General features: G+C 46.4%; 2 protein-coding genes across 24 annotated transcripts in view; both read left to right on the top strand.

Moving 5' to 3' along the window:
• Positions 1–3,101, top strand: part of RGS3 (regulator of G protein signaling 3) — a 33,438-nt gene extending 30,337 nt beyond the window's left edge. For 15 of the 17 annotated variants that reach the window (XM_039344889.1, XM_039344879.1, XM_039344878.1 and 12 more), the window contains 3 exons: positions 194–255; positions 1,150–1,316; positions 1,884–3,101. In XM_039344889.1, the coding sequence (XP_039200823.1) occupies positions 194–255; positions 1,150–1,316; positions 1,884–2,069 (415 nt within the window). In that variant the 3' untranslated portion in view covers positions 2,070–3,101. The other 2 variants (XM_039344881.1, XM_039344890.1) reach the window with 2 other exon arrangements.
• A 4,872-nt stretch (positions 3,102–7,973) lies between these two features.
• The window catches only part of ZNF618 (zinc finger protein 618), a 43,545-nt gene continuing 32,830 nt past the window's right edge, over positions 7,974–18,688 (top strand). For 2 of the 7 annotated variants that reach the window (XM_039344862.1, XM_039344861.1), the window contains exon 1: positions 7,974–8,899. In XM_039344862.1, coding sequence (XP_039200796.1) covers positions 8,564–8,899 — 336 coding nt within the window. In that variant the 5' untranslated portion in view covers positions 7,974–8,563. The remainder of the gene's footprint in view (positions 8,900–18,688) is intronic. The other 5 variants (XM_039344859.1, XM_039344858.1, XM_039344860.1 and 2 more) reach the window with 3 other exon arrangements.

Genomic DNA, 18,688 nt, shown 5'->3' with positions numbered 1-18,688 from the left:
ATTTCGAGTTAGTTTGGTCAAAGTATTTATTTTTGTTCTAGAATTATTCCATTTCTAAAGAGGAGACATTTTAATAAGCCCCTTCGGTGGGGAGTTTTTTTTCTTCTTCCCGCAGTGGTTCCATCTTTCACCTGGCTATTATACAATGTGATTAAAGTAATCTCCTTCTTGCCCATCCCTTGCCTCCCGCCAGGCCACCTCCTGAAGAAGCTCTCAAGTGGGGAGACTCACTGGAAAAGCTGCTGCAACATAAATGTAAGGAGCCTTTTCTAGTGTTGAGTTTCAAAAATCAGATTGCTGTAAGAGTTTGAATTAAAATGGTCAAAGGCCAGTCAGCATTTTTTTTTCCTTTTCCCTTTCCTTCTTCAGAGCTTTTGAGCAAACCCTCACCCATTAATTCCGAACTCAGATCTTGAACATTCAAGGATGGAAACGGAGCAAAGCTTTAGGGTAGCGGTCACTTTCCTTTCCCTGATCTCTCCTGTTCCTGCCTTGGCTTATGGGACCTCGGTCCTTGTTTGGGCCAGAGGATAACTTTCTTAAGTAGATGATTTTTGCTAAGAATAATATTGCCAAGCACCTGGACGACTTGAAAGTCAGAGAGCAGCCAGGTGTTGCACGCTGTGACTAGGCGCAGGACTTCGAAAGCACCTTTTCCCATCACTGCCCCCACAAGGCCCATCTAACCAGAGGTGCAACTTGGTCTGGGGGCTTTTGCATACCAGGTGATTAAGCTGTAAGCTTTGTGCACATACACAAAGACGATCCTCCAAAATGACAGATGTGTAACATCTCTGTTGGAGAGACTTGATGTAAACAAATTTCTGTGAGCTTTGGAGCAGCCTCCTCTCATGCCCAGAGATACTGAATCGAAACAAGTTCAGATAAGAAGATCTGAAGCACTCAAAGAAAAGTCCCCTTAATCCAACTTCTCCTCTGGATACAAAGCCCGTAACATCTTCTTCAGAGAGAACCTGCTTCCTGACATAAAAGATGCCTAGCTGTGTCCTTCGTGAAGGAGCAGAAGTACCCTCCCCCCCTTTTTTATCTATTTTATCCTGTAAGGTGGCTGTGTGCCAGAGAAGCCTGGGTGCCTTGTAGCATAAGCACCTCTCACAAAAGCCACTGCATCCTCTCATCCCTGCTCAGATGGGGTGGCTGCCTTCCGTTCTTTCCTGCACACCGAGTTCAGTGAGGAGAACTTGGAGTTCTGGCTGGCGTGTGAGGAATACAGGAACATCAAGTCTCAGGCCAAGATGATAGCTACGGCCAGGAAGATCTTCACCGAATACATTGCTGTCCAATCGTGCAAAGAGGTAAGTAGCAGAAGGGATATTGGGTATCTCCAGGCGCCTGAATGTTGGGGCCAGCCTGGTTGGGAACCAGACAAATTGTAGAACGTTTGCTCGGCACAAGTGTGGAATAGAAAGAACTTTGCCGAAATTTAAGCACATTTTCAAAACTGCTGAACGGAAACCCCTTTGCTACCACCTGCCCCGATTCCATCAGAGAAACAAGGCCGAGGACCCTTTTGGAGAAGAGATGCTCTTAAGTTGGTTCCACGTTTGTAAGGCAGCTTTACCCCGTGAAATCTTGAAAGGCCCTGCTGGAGGCATCAAGTTCCTCCCTCGCTTCTTCTTTTGCCTTCCGGTCACTGTAAGCTCGGAATAGGCTTGGCAGGTTTTTGGAGCATACTTCATGACTAGATAACACTCCAGCAGACATTTATGCCACCTATCGAAAACTGCATTATCTCTAGCTTAACGCAGAACACAATGAGCTGCAATTATTTGTCCAAGTATTTGTTCATCTGTCCCTCTGATGTCACCCTTCCGAATAAGCGGCAGCCTGACAGTGACCAGTGTCTGTCCGTCCTGCTCTAGGTCAATTTGGACTCCTACACACGGGAACACACCCAAGAGAGCTTGCAAAACATCAGCCGGGGCTGCTTTGATCTTGCCCAGAGGCGGATTTACGGCTTGATGGAGAAGGACTCCTACCCCCGCTTCCTGCGCTCGGAGCTGTACTTGGACCTCATTAACCCGAGGAAACCTAGCTCTTCCCTGTAGAAAAGAGGCTAGGTCTTCCTCCAGGAAACTTTAGGGGAGCAGTTATGTTTACAAATAATTACATTTTTGGCTAAGGGATTATCTGGATAAATAAATCTGTCTTCCCACCCAAAGGGGCCTGGTGTTACAGAACTAAGCAGCTTTACTATTCCTTCTTCCCAAGAACCTGCTTTTCCCTCTGGTACGATGAAGTCATAGCACCCAACGCTGCAAAGGAGAAGGTCTTCCCTTGGACGGCCGTGAGGTCCAGAGACTTTTCTTCCACCCTTCCGCTGTGCTGGGGGTGGCTGTGCTGCGGTGAGCTCCTCCTGCACACACAGCCGTCTTGGGACATCCGTGGCTTTCATGAACGGGCCACATCCTCACAAGAACCAGACGGAGGGAGAGGGTCACCCGCAGACTTTTCCTTTTGAATCTTGGCGTGTCTCCTCTCGGCAGAGCGCCCCTTCTTAACTGTCCTGTCCTGCTTTTCTTCAGCCGTCTGAGAGGCGTAACCCTGGCTAAGTTTATTTATTGAAGCCTTCTAGTGGGATACTGTGTCTGTGAGAATGTCTCCCTGTTGAGTTTCCTTTTAAATTTTAAGTGCAATATTTTTTATTACCTTATAGCCATGATTTCTCTCCTGGTTTTATCCCTGATTCTTGGAGTGTGTGGCAGAATGTCAGTCAGTTCTCGGTCAGTCTTGTTCCTATTTTTTGGCCTTTGACATCTGCTCCAGCAGCAGATGTGTAAAAAGCTTACAGCATCTTGTTGCAACAGCAGTGTACTTTGTAGAGACGGAAAAACATCTGTATGTTTCTGTGCTGTGTCATAAAAGAATGTGTGAGACAACAGTGTGTCTGGATTTGTATTCATATCCAGGTGACTGTTCATGTTTGGGTCCAGAGAAATTAAATCTCCTCCAACAAATCTTTTGACCAAGTGCCTGGTTTACTACTCAGGCCTATCTCTGCACTCTAAAATATTTTTGTCGGTTTGTTTTTTACTACATCACGTCTATTTAGGATAAATAAAGAGACATGTTAAGCCGTCTTTCCTCTTTTTCCTGTTTCTTCGCAGCTACATTAATTTGTGAGGCAGCTTGGTTGGTTTATCGGGCAACAAACGAGCAGCTATTCATTAAACAAAGATTGTTTAAAAACGAACACTCACACGTGCTCTAAAATGAGGGATGTAATGCAGAGGTTGGGCCAGATGACCTCTAAGGCCTCTTCCATCTCCCCAGGGAAGGAGAAAGCCGCCAGGAGGACCTTCAGCAAGGCCTCCTTTTCAGGCCCTGGGGACTGCTGGGCGGGGGGCAGAGCGGGCACCTGGCACATGCGGCTTTCCCCGCCCGGCCCAGTCCACCAAGGGTGCTCCTTGAAGGGAAGGGTGTGCTACGGCAGGCTCCGGTGAGCACCAGTGGAGCCCATGTCGGGCAGGGGGTGGGACGGGGGGGGGGCTCGGGTGATGGTGGTGGGATTCATGGCCACGTGGGCTTGTCCGGGGCTACCCACGGAAGCCGGCCCTCCTCCCAAATACTCGAATTCCAGGCACTGCCCTTTCACGTTGCCCTCCCCTCCCAGGAACCAGGCATCGGTTAGGAAGCCCCTCCGTCTTTCCTCAGAACGTGGGTCTCCTGGTGGGGGAGGCAAGGAGTCCTTCTTCGTATCATCTGGACTGCCTCAAGCTGTCTAAAATAAAGTTGGGCTACAAGTCATCCCCATCATGGCGGCCATTCACAATTCAGGAAAAGTAAAGAAATAGAAGGTCATGGAATTAGTTGGAGAATTTCACACATAAAGTTAAACATTAATATAACAAAGTTGCAAGCTAGGTTTACAGCTCCAAAGGATATCATGCAGGGAGGCCAGAGACGTTGTTGAGTCAAAGATGAATGCCGCTTCTTTCTTACATTTCATTGTCTTTTGAGTCTACAAATGGGAGATGGAAATTACTTCAAAGAGGGCCTCAGCAACCGCATCTTCTTCCTAGGCTCCCTTTTTCGAAGCATTAACAAATTTGCCCCAGCTAAATAGAATTTGCCGCTGGGTGATGCTCTGCATTGTAGAAGACTTCTGTGACCGGGAGAGGGCAGTGTTCCCGCTGTGTCGCTCAGCAGAGTCTAGGCTTTAAAAAAACACACACACACACAGGTGCACACCCAAAAGAAGCTGACTTTTAGCCATGCAAGCAATAAACAAATTGGCACAGAAAGGCACAAACTGCCCTGCTAGATGCCAATTGCCCAAGCAACATCCAGTGAAAAGTAAGCAAGGCGAGTTATGTTGCCATCTCTTACCCTCCACCTTACCTCCACGGTTCCAGCTCTGTATAATTTTGATGGGTCCTCTGGATCTATTGTTTTTCCTCTGCACTGACTCAGGCGTGCAAGCACTGTACATAAAATGAGGGGTTTGGGTAGGGCTACGCAGCACTTTTAAATAGTAGTAGTCTCTGCCTTCATCTATAAACCATCCTGGTATGTTCTATATATGCATTTGGGGCGATAGTAGCATCTGAAAGCCATTAAGTGTAGTCATTAAGGCATCAGGATAGAAACTGGGAAAATGTGAGTTCTAGTTCTGCTTTGGGCACAGAGCCTGCTGGGTAGGTAACCTTGGGCCGGTCACTTTCTCTCAACCTAGAAAGGACGCAATGGTGAACCAGGTCTGAAAACCCTTGGCAAGAAAACTTCAGGGACTTGCACGGGAACCTCTGAGAACTGGGCACCATGGAATGAAAGGGGAAAAAGGCAGCAACTGTTCAATGCTGGGGAGCAGCATTGGGGAGGCTGACTGGGGAGCCCCCCCCGTGAGAAGAGGCTTCTTGCCTAGACCTCAAGGCTGCCCCACAGCTGCCAGGGCAGGAGAAGTCCAGAAGCACCCCCTGGCCTCTGTCCTGGGATGTGGGGTGGGAGGGGAGATGGGCAGTCCCGGAGCAGGACAACCATTGCCTCAGCAGTTGCCAGGGGAGGCTTTCTTGCTTGTTTGCAGGGTAAATTTGTATATGTGTTGTGTGAACTAAGGAAGAGAGAAGTTGCCAGGGAAGCTGCCAGTCAGGAGGATTGTAGTCCTTGATGTAAACTGTGGCTCAGGATACAAAATCTTGGTGGCCAAAAGCCCAGATTTTGCACTATGAACTTGTTCCCTAATGTGGTATGTTTGTAATTAATAATCCTAACTTAGATGATATTTGCCTGAATATTTTCCAGTTATGTGATTCATTAAAGAAATCTATATTAAGGATGGGTCAAGATACAATGGAATTGCCTTCTGTGGGAAATAAAGCTTATATTTTGGTGTGTGCTAGAGCAAATCTTCTGGTTTTGTTTCATTGCAGCATTAATGAAGTGGATGTTGTGACAGATTTTTCCAGAGAATACAGTATCCACAGTTTGCTGCTGCCTTCTTTAAATAGAGAGTTTTAGTATTCTGGGGAAATACTTCCTCCTGCCATCTAATTTTTAACATGTTACTATTTTAAATAATAAAAAATGATTTGTTTATAATGTAAGGTGATCTTAAAATAAATACAATATAGTCAGCATTGTTTCCAAGCCAAGACAATGAATTGAAATTGTATTTCATGCTTAAAATGAAGAAGATTTGATACTGTGGTCGGTACCAGAGGAAACTCAGTGGATTTTGGTTGTCCTTTTATTTTATTTCATATTGTGCTCATGAAAAAAGTTTAGACTTATTCACTGTGGAGAAGGAATGCTAAGGTGTGAAAAAATTCAGCTACAGGCTGCATTTAAAGTTCAAAATATGTCAGTGAAATTAGAATTTATTCTGATTAGAAATTAAGAAATAAATCAAGAATGCAATCGTTCCCCCTCCCTCCCCTTTCAGACAAAGGTAGGTTTGGTTGAGGTCAGAGGCAGGTACAGAACGAAGAACTACTGGACAAGTCCAGACAGGCTGTGGACTGGTTCCACAACCCAGGCAGCGTGGCTTTGCAGAGGAAGGAAGTGCCAACTTTCTAGTTCTCTGTTGTTAGCCAAAGACTTGCTGGGAAATTGAGCCAGCAGGCTGGAATCTTGTTGGTTACTTTTTGGTGCAAATCAATCGCTGTTCCTTTTTAGGGAACAGTGGCCCCCACCTTTTGGGCGACCAGAGACCTGTTCCGTGGAGAGAGGTTTTTCCACGGACCGAAGGGGGCGTGCTTTGTGTACTGCCTACATCCTGCGGATGGGGCTTTGTTTTTTGGGGCAGCTCAGTTTCTGGCATGCCGCGGACCCATTTTAGGGGTACTTAGAGAGGTGCATCAATACCAATTTCCAAATCTGCTGAGCAATTGATTTTTAGCACCACCATCCCATTTAATGCTACTATAGTTGTTTTCCTGAGCAGACTTGTCCTATGCAGCTACCTCTAATTGTTTTTTAACTGAAATTAAATTGTAGGTGAAGAATTCATCTTTCTTTCAGTTCCACCAGAACCAAGGCCAGCACATGGTCTGTCAGATCCTTGCAATCTGCCTTTGTGTAATGCTGGTATTCAGCATGGATCCCAGCAGGCAGCTCAGCAGCCTTGGCTGTGGCATTGATCACTATTTGTTCATTTTGCTTGCAGAACATCTCCAAACACCTTTATTTAATTATATTTAAAATATTTGTATTTTAAAATGACATATTTAAAAAATTGAAAATTAATTAGCCTCATTATCGGGCAGCTGCATCATCCATATCGGGCAACAGGAGGAAGGCATCAGGGTCTCAGATGAGGACCTTCTCGTGCCTTGCATTTCCTTCACAGAAGCCGCAACGTTTCCCAGAGGTAGCGTTTGCCTTTTGGCTAACATCACACTAGTATGAAAGGCTTGCTTACAATCAGACAGATGCTTTACTGATTTATTGTTGAAGATGGTTTAAAACAAGAAACTAAAATGTTGGGCGTGCCCACTCTCCACCATTTTTAAATCTTGTTGCATCAATGATTTTGTTGTCCCACTGGATGTTATTACAATAATAAGGGAATATCTATTTCCTTTATTCCACACAGAATTGTTAATATATTTCTGTGGTGTCCCACTCAAGTGGGATGTAGAACCACCATTACACCTTCCAGTCTGCCAAGATGACGCAAAACACTGTCGACCTCTTTGCAATTCACCTACTTGCTTGGCTGTGAAGCCCCCATTTCTTAGCTGCTGCTGAAAGGGTGAGGAGGCCTAGATAGGCTTAGTATTGCTCTCACTTCATTGCACAAAGGCAGGTGATATTTAAACGGTGCCACAGACCACTTGGCAGCAAGTCCACTGGGCTGTGAGGAGAGGTTATAAAGTGAATCAAATGTGTGGTTGCACCTATCCCAAATAATTTTTAAGGGGCTGGGAGCAGAATGCCCCATGATTCTTGCCGGATGCTGATTGCAATCCTGTGCTCTTGCCATAAACGGGTCAGGCTGCTACAAATCTTGCTGCTTGGCCAGGTTAGTGGACTGAATCAGTCACTTAATATGTTTTTCGTATGGTTCTGTTTTAGTGGTTTAAAATTTTGAAAGTTGGCTTCCTACGGCCCCTCGGACGGCCCAGGTGGAGCCTGGCCTTCCTGCTTGAAGTTGCCTCTCCTCATCCCATCCTGCTCCATGCCTGAAGCTGGAAGGGCTTCGCTTGGGTTGGAGCCCGCTTTAGGGGGGTGGCCCAGCCCTTCACGTTGTTTTGTACAAAGTTGCACTGTCTGTCCTATTAGTCAATATTGTGACATTCTTTCCCAGCCATGGATATATTGTATCCACGAAGAGTTCCGCTCCCGGAGAACGTCCGGGCTGCTTCTCCTGCTCTGGCTGGGCTGGCTTGGCTGCTTTTGAGTCTCCCTTTGGGGACCGGGGACTGTGCCCTCCCTGGCTCTCCGTGGTCCTAGGGAGCCTGGCCGGCTCCATCCAGGACGGAGAAAAGGACACCGTGCAGGTGCGCTGGAATATCGTGGGCTGGGCCGGGGCGGGCTGCTTGCTCCAGATCCGAGCATTGGAGAGCGCGGCTGGAAGGAGGAGGGCCCGGGGGAACCGCGTCGGCCCGGAGGGGAGCGAGGCCCTGGCGCTCGGCAGCTCGATCCTGCGGAGGGCCTCCGCGGCAGGTGCACGACCCGCGCCCGCATTCCCGGGAAGCGCCCTGGCTGGCCTTCCTTTGGGCGCCCCGCGGGCGAGCTCTGCAACCGGAACCGGCCCGCTCTGGACGGGCTCCCGGGCAGAGGCGCCTCGGTGCGCGCCGGAGGAGGAACCGCAGCAACCGCGCGCGGCCAAAGCGACGAGGGAGGCCGGGCGAGAGGCGGCGGCGGCGGCGGCGCGCTCGAGAGGCGGCGCGCTCTGGGCGCAGCGCGGTGCGGCGTGCAGGCCGGCAGGCTCAGCCGAGTGCTCGCCGCCGCCGCCGCCGCCGCCGCCGCTTCCCTCCGCCCTTCCGCCGGGGCCGCCTCCGCCTCCGCCTCCGCCTGCGATGGCGGCGCGCTCCCCGCCCCGGCCGAGCTCGGCCCGGCAGCGCTGAAGCGGCGGCCTGGGGAGCGGCTGGCGCGGCCCATGTCCTCCCAGGGGGCGGAGGAGCCCGAGCCGCCCACCCGCGCTGCTGCTGCTGCTGCTGCGGCGGCGGCCAGGGAGGCGGCTCCGGCGGCGGGCGCTCCGCATTGTGCGCCGCGCGGCAGCGGCGGGAGCAGCAGCCTGGCGAGCGAGAGCGGCGGCCCGGCCCGACCGGAGCCGCCTTTGCCGCCCCTCGCCCGCCAGCCCAGCCCCATGAAGGAGCCGGGCGGCCCCGGGGCAGCGGGCGGCGGCGGGGAGGGAGCCGCCGCCGCCGCCGCCTCTTCTTCGGAAGGCCAGGAGGCCGCAGGAGGGGCCGTCGCCCCCGTCGCCGCGGCGCAGGTAAGCGCGATCGCCCGGGGGGCGGCCCCGGCCGCGGGTACTCGGCTGCCGCGCCGTCCCCTCTCTCCGCCCGGCTTCCCCGAGCAGCCGTGTCTGCATCGCCCTCCGAGCCGTGTGGCCTCGGCCCCGGGGCCCCCTCGGCGCCCCCGCCCGCCTTTGGGCCGGGGCTGGAGGGCTTTCCGCTGGCTCTGGCTGGGGTGTGTGTGTGTGTGTGTGTGTGGGTTTTTTTTTTTCTTCTCTCCGATTTTCTCCAAACGAGTTTTCTCTGATTAAAACGACGCCACCTAGGGGAGACTATTCTAAAAATAGGGGGAAAAATTAAATTTGAAGAAAAAATATTTTTTTCTTTTTGTTGTTTTCGAAGGGAAAGTTTAAATCGTTGGTTGTTTTTGAGATATCTTTTTCCTTCTGGAATTTTCTTAATCTGAGAAATGCTGGAAACAGCGGAGCATCCCCTGCTTCTCTTGGATGTCCGCAATTTTTTGTTTTAAACTGGAGTCTTTAATATGCAAATTAAGGTTGAATTTGGTGAAATCGACGTTCCTTTCCCCATCTTTTTAAATGAAAAATAAGCTGTTTTACAGGCGGTATCGGGAAATAAAATCAAGGAGAAAAAGAACAATTTGAAAGAAATCAGTTTGGGTGAAGGTGGAAGAATTGTTGTAAAGCAATTAAGAATTGTACTTGCAAATTCGAATGCATTTCACAGTTAAGTAGTATTGGATTTATTTTCTCACGAAGTATAACTTAATCTTACAATTTTTAAATAAGTGTCTGCATAATACGAAAATTTCTGAGGACACACCCCAATTTTTTGTGGGGAAATGACTTTTAAGGTTTTATTCAAATCTGATTTGAAAAAGCTTTGTTTTTAAACATGAGCCAATCCTGCAACGTCAGAGAAGCTGAAGTTAAGATTACAGAAAAGCCTTTTGTTCTGAAACGACATATATTTTCTGAAAGCTTATGTTGTTGGCACAATTAAAACAATGATTCTAGCATTTAATTTATAATCCATGTAGAACTGGGGGGAGTGATTGTTTTGCCTCCACCCTAAAATAACACTAGATAACATCTCTTGTGAGTTCAATGTAACACTTTATGTATAAAGGCATCATTAGACTAATAATAGTATATGCAAAATACTACTGGTTGAGGACACTGCAGATGTGAAGTTGCAGATTTTAAAAAATAACAAAAATTTGCAAAATTAAATTAGGCTATCTTAAGAAATTTTTTAAAATTGTTTTTTTTTTTTTTTTGCCCTATAACCAAGTTGAAAATCTCACTAACAACTACTGATTAGTTTGTAATTAGCAATATACTTTTGAATTTCTCACATGGGGTTGTGAGTAGTAAAATTGCCTTTTGAGTTTTGGTCGTTGTGTCTGTCTCTTCCTTTTCTATTATGATTTGCATTTTATAAAGAATGAGTAACTAATTTACATAATTTTTTTACTTAAATCTCTGTGGAAAGTGACGTGCAGCTTCTGCATCTGAGGCAACAGGGTCAGAAAAACAGCAGCATTAAATCTGAAGGGGGAAAAAAGGAAATAAAAGGGCAAATCCTGCAGAGTCTCCACTTTAAAATGGGAACAAAATATCAAGATGGCCGACTCCACAGCTGCAGCAGACAACCTGAAAAGAGGCATTTCTGTGCTGGAACAGAACAGATTTCTGTAGCTTAAAATCTCCCCCCCCCCCATTACAAGAACCTCAGTGTAGAAAAATATGTTTTTGAAAATTTGAAAGTTTGTCTAAACTGATTTTTTAAAAAAAAAAAATTTTTAGAATTTCAAAAAAAATTCCCTGTGGGTAGAAGTTAGATTGTTAACTATATTTAATTGTAATCTAAACTGCAATTGAATATTGAATTAAAAATTCAGAGGATGTCATTCCTAAGGGAATGGGGGGGGGAGAGTGCAATTTGAGATTTCATCTCTAACCAATCCCATTTCCTTCCTCCCCCATCGAAAGGGGAGGAGATTGTTTGGATTTTTGGGAAGATTCTGGAACAATTAAAAAACGAGCAATTTTCCAAACAGCTCAGGTAGCATTAATTTTTGTAGTACTTAGGAATCATATTTTCTGCAGAATTTCTGTGCAGAAAGGAGGCTGACAGTTTAAGAATGTTTAATGGGGTTGCAATTAAATTTAACTGGTCACAGATTAACAGTTGATATGTTTACCCAAGCAAGCTTCGGCTGGCTGATTCTTATAGGAGATTCTCTGGATGGGCTACAATGTCAGAGTCATTTTATAATGCTAAGAAAGCAGGTCTCAAATTTCCAACTAGTTCCATTTAAAATAAAATTATATGTCACATGATCAGTTACTTTGTTAGTTGTGCTTGACTATCATTTAAAAGCCCTTGAAGGGAAGGGAAGGGAAGCTGCCCTTGCTTGGTTTGGAGAGATGGTGTTGGTTATTCTGGTCTCCAATGAATTGGGAAATCCCAAGAGGAGGAAACTGACAGGGATACTCTACACACAAGTCATTAAACCCTAGAAGGACAGGGGAATACTTGGGGGACCTTTGAGGGGCTTTGTGTTCTTCAAGTCGGGGGGGGGGGGAGGTTGTCCAGGGTCCCCCTGGCTTGTCATTGCCCTGTCCTCAAGGCAGGCTTTGGCAGAGCCAGTGGCCGCCACCTGCGCTGCATGCAGTGCCGTCCTGCAATTAATTCATTCTCCGTCTCGCCTGCAGTCATGTTTTTCTCCAGTCTTGATATTCGGCACCTCTGAACAGATTTTACTTTCAAGGCTTGACCTAGGTCCCCCTGTTGGTTTAAATTGTTCTCGTACTTTTAACTGAAGTATTACAAAGTCTCAGGGAAGGGGACCTCAGCCCTGGGGGGCTTGGCAGATAACTGGCCTACCTTACAGGTGTGTTGTACAGTTGCTAGGATACAATCCCCTTAAAATATTTTGAGTGTGTGATTGCTGCTTTTGGCTCTGTTAATGTGTTTATGATTACGGCTACTAATATTGCAAAGTATTATGAATCCATGTGTAAAACATGCCATTAATATTCATATTACAAATATTAACAATGTTTATATACTAATATGATAATCAAATATATTAAAAGGGCTATTGTTAATTTTTAATAGTAAAGAAGCAATTAACATTCTGAGTGGGATAATAGTTTATTTCAGTTCCATCAAGCGGAAGCAGAGAGCCCGATGCCTTACTCTACCCATCATTCCTCTGAAAAAGAATTAAGTGGTTCCCAGGCACATGTTGAACATAAAGCAGGGAAGCAGTGAGGGACCAATTTTCAATGTAGACCCACCGGGGTATGATTGGCCAAACTTAGTAGAGCAGAGACAGGGCCCTTGGCCACTAGGACTGTCTGCTGTCTGCTGGGCAGGGCTGTCGGGCTCAGTGGAGGAGGGATGGCTGCGTTGGTGCTTCCTGAAAGGTTGGACTTGTCTGCTCAGGTTATGGGGGTTACGGCAGGAGAAGGAACCTCCGTGTGCTCCTGAAGTCTTACGATGAGATTGTTGGGTGGATTTTACTCTTCTCTTCTTTCAAATCTCACCCATCTCCAAAGTGTTTAAGGCAACAGCCATACTTCTTCATCTTCATCTTCATTAGGATCAGGCAAAGCTGCCCCAGCTGCTGCTTCTTGGGCACTTCCAGATGGTGTCTGTTTTGATATTGCTACTCTTGGGGGAAGAATTGGCCATACAGTAATGTAAAAACTGATATTGACATTGTAGAGGTTCGACTTGCTTCACATTCACGTTTTGAATGTTAATTCAAAGCCTCACTCTTAAATACATTTTTGATTATACAGATTTGGGAGTCTCCTATGAGAGGTCTTGAAACAATACCTTTACAAATTTAAAAGTTCCATTTCTCTTTTGAGGATTTGAAACTATAACTTCATTCGTTCACACGTGCCAGGTTTCCTAGTGCTGTTTAATGGTTGAGTTTGCAAGATACGTTTAACTGAGTTAAAGACTTAGTACCTCTAATTGATATCAGCATATTTATTTTGGTTTATTTGAAACATTGGTTAGTTTTAATGCATAGTGTAAAGTAGCATATTTTGTTCGCTGTGTTGTGCAAACTGAACAAATGGTTTAAATTAATAATTTAAGGTTTTGCTTTGCTTGGGAGAACAAAATAATAAATGGGGATGCATCGCCTTTAGCTGAGTTTGCTTGAGCTGGCACTTTCAGGAGAATACTGGACCATAATTCAGTGATTTGGGGAAGGTTTATCATTCAGCTCATGAATGAGGACAGCCAGAATTTGTAAAATAGGTCCAGTCCAAAAACGCCTCTTGCCTGTTAGATGTGCTTTAGGGAAGCTGAAGATTCTGCAGTTATTATAGTTCCTTTGTCTTAACTCACGGCTGACCTCTCCTGCCCAGTTTTGAGATTTTTCCCTGCAGGTACATACAGTGCTATCTTGGTAGTCAACTGCTTTGAAACTCATCAGATTTGGTACTCAACATATTTTGATGTGAAAATTTTGTCCCACTGTCCATTGTTTATTTGGTAATCAAAGCACAAGAACCTGTCCATGTCAGCCGCCTTATGTGACTCACTACATTATTCCTTATGAGAAAAATTTGTTTGGTACTGATTGCTTTTGGTACTCATCGCACCTCCCGGAACTGATGAATGATTACTAAGGTTCCACCATACTCGGGACTACAATCTTGACATCTGTATCAGGAAAATCACCCAACCAGTTGGTCAGAATCTACTAAATGGCCATCGAACGGAAAAACCTTAACAGATGGCCAGGTCAAAGCTGCACCACTGCTAGATCTCTGTGGCCTGTAGCCTCTCTCTATGCTCCTGTGGAAGCCCCTTGAACTGAGGCTGTCTCTTCCAGTCATCTCCTCGTGGAAAACGCCAGATCAGCTCTGTGGACAGGAGGAAGGTGCACCTTCCCTTGTCTGTCTTCATTTCCTGTAGGAAGAAAATAGTCTTTCTCCAATATAGCCCTTTTCCTCTTGAAATCCGTCTTCGTGATGCTCTCTATGCTGTCTCCTGCACTTTCAGGTCACCCAGAGGTCATGTATAGATGCTTGTTTTCTACCTATAATAAGTCTACCTTGGCATCTACTTCTGGGCTTCAAAGGCATTTTTCCAAATGGAGAGTTACAGACTTTTTGTAGGAGGTCTACTTAGGTACATTTAATTAAAGTAGCATTGAAAATTCTGACTTTTGTAAAAACTGGAAGGACACTTAAGTAGATGTGTTTCTGATACTTTGGGTCATGCATTGTACTTGCTTGCAAAAATGGAAGGATTTTGACTTGCACATTTCAAGCTTATGCACACATTCTTGGCTATGAATGGGAGCCCTGTGCACTCCCCCCCCCCCAGACTGAACCTGAAAGACATTATAGAACTCCTACATAGAGTGCGCCCAGGCCACATGGAGCCTGGGAGGTTACTTTTGGTAAGCCTATACCGTACAGTAAACCAATATATGTGAGAAGTTAAAAAAAAATACTGTTTTTCCAATTTTATTCAGGGAGTACTGTATCTTAGATTGAACGTGTGTGTTAGGGTATTTTTGGCAAATTCTAGATTTCTAGATGTCTTAGAAGCCCTGCAACCTCTCTTCACTGATAATTAGTGCAGCTGGCAAAAAAGGAAAAATAAGAATTCAACAACTTAGCTTCAAGTCACTTCAATTGTTAAAATCAGCAGCAGCAATGGGAAGGCCCGAGCTAACAGCGCCAGGCTCTCCTACCTGACACTGCATAATAAAGTTACCCTACAGAAAAGGGGCATAGAAGGGAAGGAAGGGCGTGGAGAGGCTGTTGAAAGTTGGAAACAAAGCCTGCCCTACGGCCCCCTTGACTTTCTCCCTCCCAGTAATGGCCGGGTAGCATCCATAGCCTGAGTGCTTAGGAGGAGAGCTGGCCTCTGTGCTTATTTCTTCAAAAAAAACTCCTGTTATTCCTTCTGTACTGGAAAGTGTTACAAATGTTTGGCTTGAGAATGCAAACAGAAATCTGAGCGGATACAAATATTGTAGCACCGGTTTCTCAGTATGGACAGTATTGCTAGCAGATTAAGAATTGGGTCCAGGCGGAAGGTGGGTCCTCTGAATAGTGACCTCCTGGACGTAGCTCAGCTTGTGCCTGCTGGAAGCAATCCAGGATGCCACGGATTTACAGGAATGGAACTGTGCAGTGTGTCAGGTGTGGTCTCGGTCTTTCTGTCCTGCTACATCCTCTTGTGATGTTTTGTTTTTCATGAATTGCGGATCTGCTGAGCTTCCAGATCTTCTTTATGGGAAGATCTTCTAGAGCCTGGCTTTGAACAAAGTCCTTTTAGCCCTAACAAAAGCAAGAACAAATTTGTCTTTTTTCATCTTCCTGGTTACATTGAATTGGGAATGAGATGTATTTATTAGGAGAAAGCAATTCTGCCAAAGGTTAATTTTTTTTCATTCTAGTACATTTAAATTAGAGGCTGCAAGAGGAGGAGGAGGGCCAACACAGTGAGATGGTGGAAGGGCCTGGGAGATGGGACGGGGCTGTTGCAGGATCTAGAAGGAGTTACCCTCTTTCCCAGCCTTGAAAGTTTTGATAGATTGCCTAGATTCCTGAAGGGCTAATCAGGTGTGGCACTGAAGAATTTGTCTTTTCTTTCCAAGTCCTGAAACCACAAAATTCTGATTATTTTATCCAACTGAAAACCAAGGTGACTTTGCATTAGGTTGAATCTTGCAGAATAAAACTAAAAAAAAAAGCATGTGTAAATAAAAGTACTTCAGTTTTCGTATTTGCCTAACGCACGTAGGATACAGAGAGATGTCTACTGTTTCTTGATGTAAGAGAATTTTGATTTTTCTCCCCTTTTGGTAAACTTTAAGTTTGTTTATTTTTATACTCGCTTGGGAAATTAATCTTGAGTATTTATAGTCTTTGTGGTCAGCTGAAACGAGTTATTTTGCTGTAGAGATTTCTAAGATTTCCACATGAACTCTGCTCTTTTTTCCTGTTTGGTTTTTAAAGCTTAGGCCTTTTGCCTTATAATTATTCCATTTTGAGATTTTTTGGGGGGGGGGGTGTGTTACTCTTCTTGTTTTTTTCTTTTTTAAAAAACCACAGTTAACACAGAATGAGAAAGTTCAAAAGCTGTGATTGTCATTTCTTTTAGACCTTTCAGTGTAGGCCAGTGATGGCGAACCTTTTAGAGACCAAGTGCCCAAAAACTGGCCCGTCCCCGCTCCACCCCCTGCACGCCCCCACCCCGACTGCCTGCAGGGCCACTCACCGCCTCCAGGGCCCACCGCAGATCACCCAGCAGTGCCATGGCAGCCACGCCCTCTGCCCATGCCCGGCAGCATCAACTGTGCGTGATGGGACATGAGCGCAGAGTCTTGTCTACGCTGCCTGGCTGCCATGTCCTTGGCTGCACTGCTCCGCGTGGGCCACGCTCAGGGGCGACTCTTCTCCAGGAGGGCTGCTGGTGAGGAGGGGGTCACGGACAGAGGCAAGGCTGGGGCAACGGCACGTGTGCCCACAGAGCACCCGAGCCACAGGTTCGCCACCACTGGCGAATCTTTTCTGATTCCCTGTTGACTGCCTGAAGCCCAGAAGGCCACCCTTGTTAAGAGCTTGGAGAACCCTGGCAGAAAGTGGCTGGCAATGCCCACTGACTCTAGCAGCAGGCGGGCTCCCCTGGAGGGTAACCTTCTGTGAGTCTGTTTGCCTGGGCGCTTCACCCTCCTCCCCATGGCTTTGCTACTTTCAAGTCACTTCAGTAGTGTCACTTCGTTCAGTTCAGTTTAGGCAGGATACTAGCTGCCCTCTGGAGCATAGACAGACTACTGCTGTGTCACCCAGAGAAGGAGCCGTGCGTTCACTGGCACCCTCCTGGAGACTTAAAAGCCTGAGAGTGGAGCCAGGAGCTCTTGGGCTGAATTCCCTTGGTCTGATTCGGGCTGCAATCAGAGTTCAGGGTTAGGGGTCTACAGCGCTGGGTTCTCTTCATCCTGTCAGTATGGAGCTGAGCTCCTGGCGATACCGGAGGGAGGCATCAGAAGCACCCGACTGTGGAAATTGGCATCTTTCCCGTCCTTGGGCAGCAAGGCTAGTTTTGGTGATAAGTTACATATTTTAGTTAATAGTTCAGCAAGCTTGCATTGGCAATATTTTAAGATCTCTCCGGGTGAATGCAATCTGGCCCAGGGGCCTATTACTTTTTAACTTATCATATCTAAAACTCAATTCTTCGGCACTTACATTTTGGCAAAATTCTGTGGATGCGCCCTCAGGAAAAAATAAAACTGAAATGTGTTGCTGTGGTATAAATTTTCTTCCATTTTGCCCCCCAAAAGCCACTTTGGCAAAGAAATAATTCTACTTTTCTGTACCTTTTCAGTCTTTTTTTAAAAAAGAGTCCAGCATGGTTAAGAGGGGAGGAATCATTGTCCCAAACATTTCTTTGAGGATTCAGGTTTGAGAAAGCGACTGTATGCCCTTAAAAGTGTCACACTTTGCATGTTCTCCCTTTATTTCTTACAGGCTCTTCTGGGTTGTGGAGTTATTGCTCTCTTGAACGCTACGTCATTGCCTAGTTGTTGACTGTCAAAATCAGATCCCACAGCTAACCTGCTAAGAACACATAAGTTGGGGCATTTACTATTCAGAAATAGAAAACTGCATAGTTCACAAATTCAAGCAACACATTTAAATCAAAACAGACAGCCTGTCTGTGGATTCCCTTCAAACACCAGTCAGAAGGCACCGGGATGGATTTCATATCCTTCTGCAATTCTCTGCTGCTGTTTTCTTGCACAAAGGGACAGGGCTTGCCATTCCAGCTAGTCGGTATAACATTCATTACCTTCCTAATTATTGTGTGGCTGGGGGAGGGGTAGATTTCCTGTCTTTATTTTTGTCCATTCAGTACTTCACCCTGTTGTTTTAGCCTCTCATTAGATAGGTTTTATGTTATAGGATTTGAAGGGAAGAATATTACAACGTTTCCACAAACATACATACATGCATACATGCATGCATACATACATACATACATACATGCATACACACACAGGGCTTTTTTGTCATAGAACACCCAGAATGGAGTTCTAGTACTTTTTTGGCATGGAACCTTGTAGGGTAGGCAAGGCGGGTTGTATGACGTGTGTGAGTTCTGGCACCTTTTTTTTGTTGTTGTTTTAAAAAAAAAAGCACACTGTACATACATACCGGAGCATGCCCACCCATGACGCTTTCCCTCTTTGGGGAGAGCAGCATTATCTAAAGCAGGGCTTTTCAACCAGTGGTATGGGTACCACCTGTGGTACATTGGCCCCTGGCAGGTGGTACGCGACCATCCTAGAAAAGTGGTAGCAGGGGAAGGGACTGAGCTGAATCCGTGGCAGCGCCGCACAAGCCTGAGCGAGAGACGGCTGGAGCTGCAAGGTGGCAGGGCTCAGTGGAAGCACCAGGATCAGTGCCAGGATCCAGCTGGAGCTCAGCGCTGATCCTGGCGCTTCTGCTGAGCCCTGAAGTGCCAGTCAGTTGGAATGTTGCAGCATCTCCAGGGTCTTCTGATTTACATTCAGATGCTTGGCAACTGATTCATATTTATGATGGCCACAATGTCCCAGGGTCATGTGAAGTGACCAAAACCTGCTGCAACCACCCAGCAGACAGGGGGAATAAAAACGAAACACCTTCCACCCCATCCCCGCTGCTCACAACAATGAAAACCTCGGACAGGAGGAAGAGCGCCACTGGGTGGACAGGCAGGTATCTTGCTTGGCTGTGGCTTGAGGGGCACTTTTTTCAGTGCCATTG

The sequence above is a fragment of the Crotalus tigris genome, unplaced genomic scaffold (assembly GCF_016545835.1).
Source record: "Crotalus tigris isolate CLP2741 ecotype Arizona unplaced genomic scaffold, ASM1654583v1 scf7180000017940.1788314, whole genome shotgun sequence".
In the NCBI taxonomy this organism is placed as follows: Eukaryota; Metazoa; Chordata; class Lepidosauria; order Squamata; family Viperidae; genus Crotalus; species Crotalus tigris.
The sequence above is the reverse complement of the archived record's forward strand: the minus strand, read 5'-3'. Positions and strand labels throughout refer to the sequence as shown.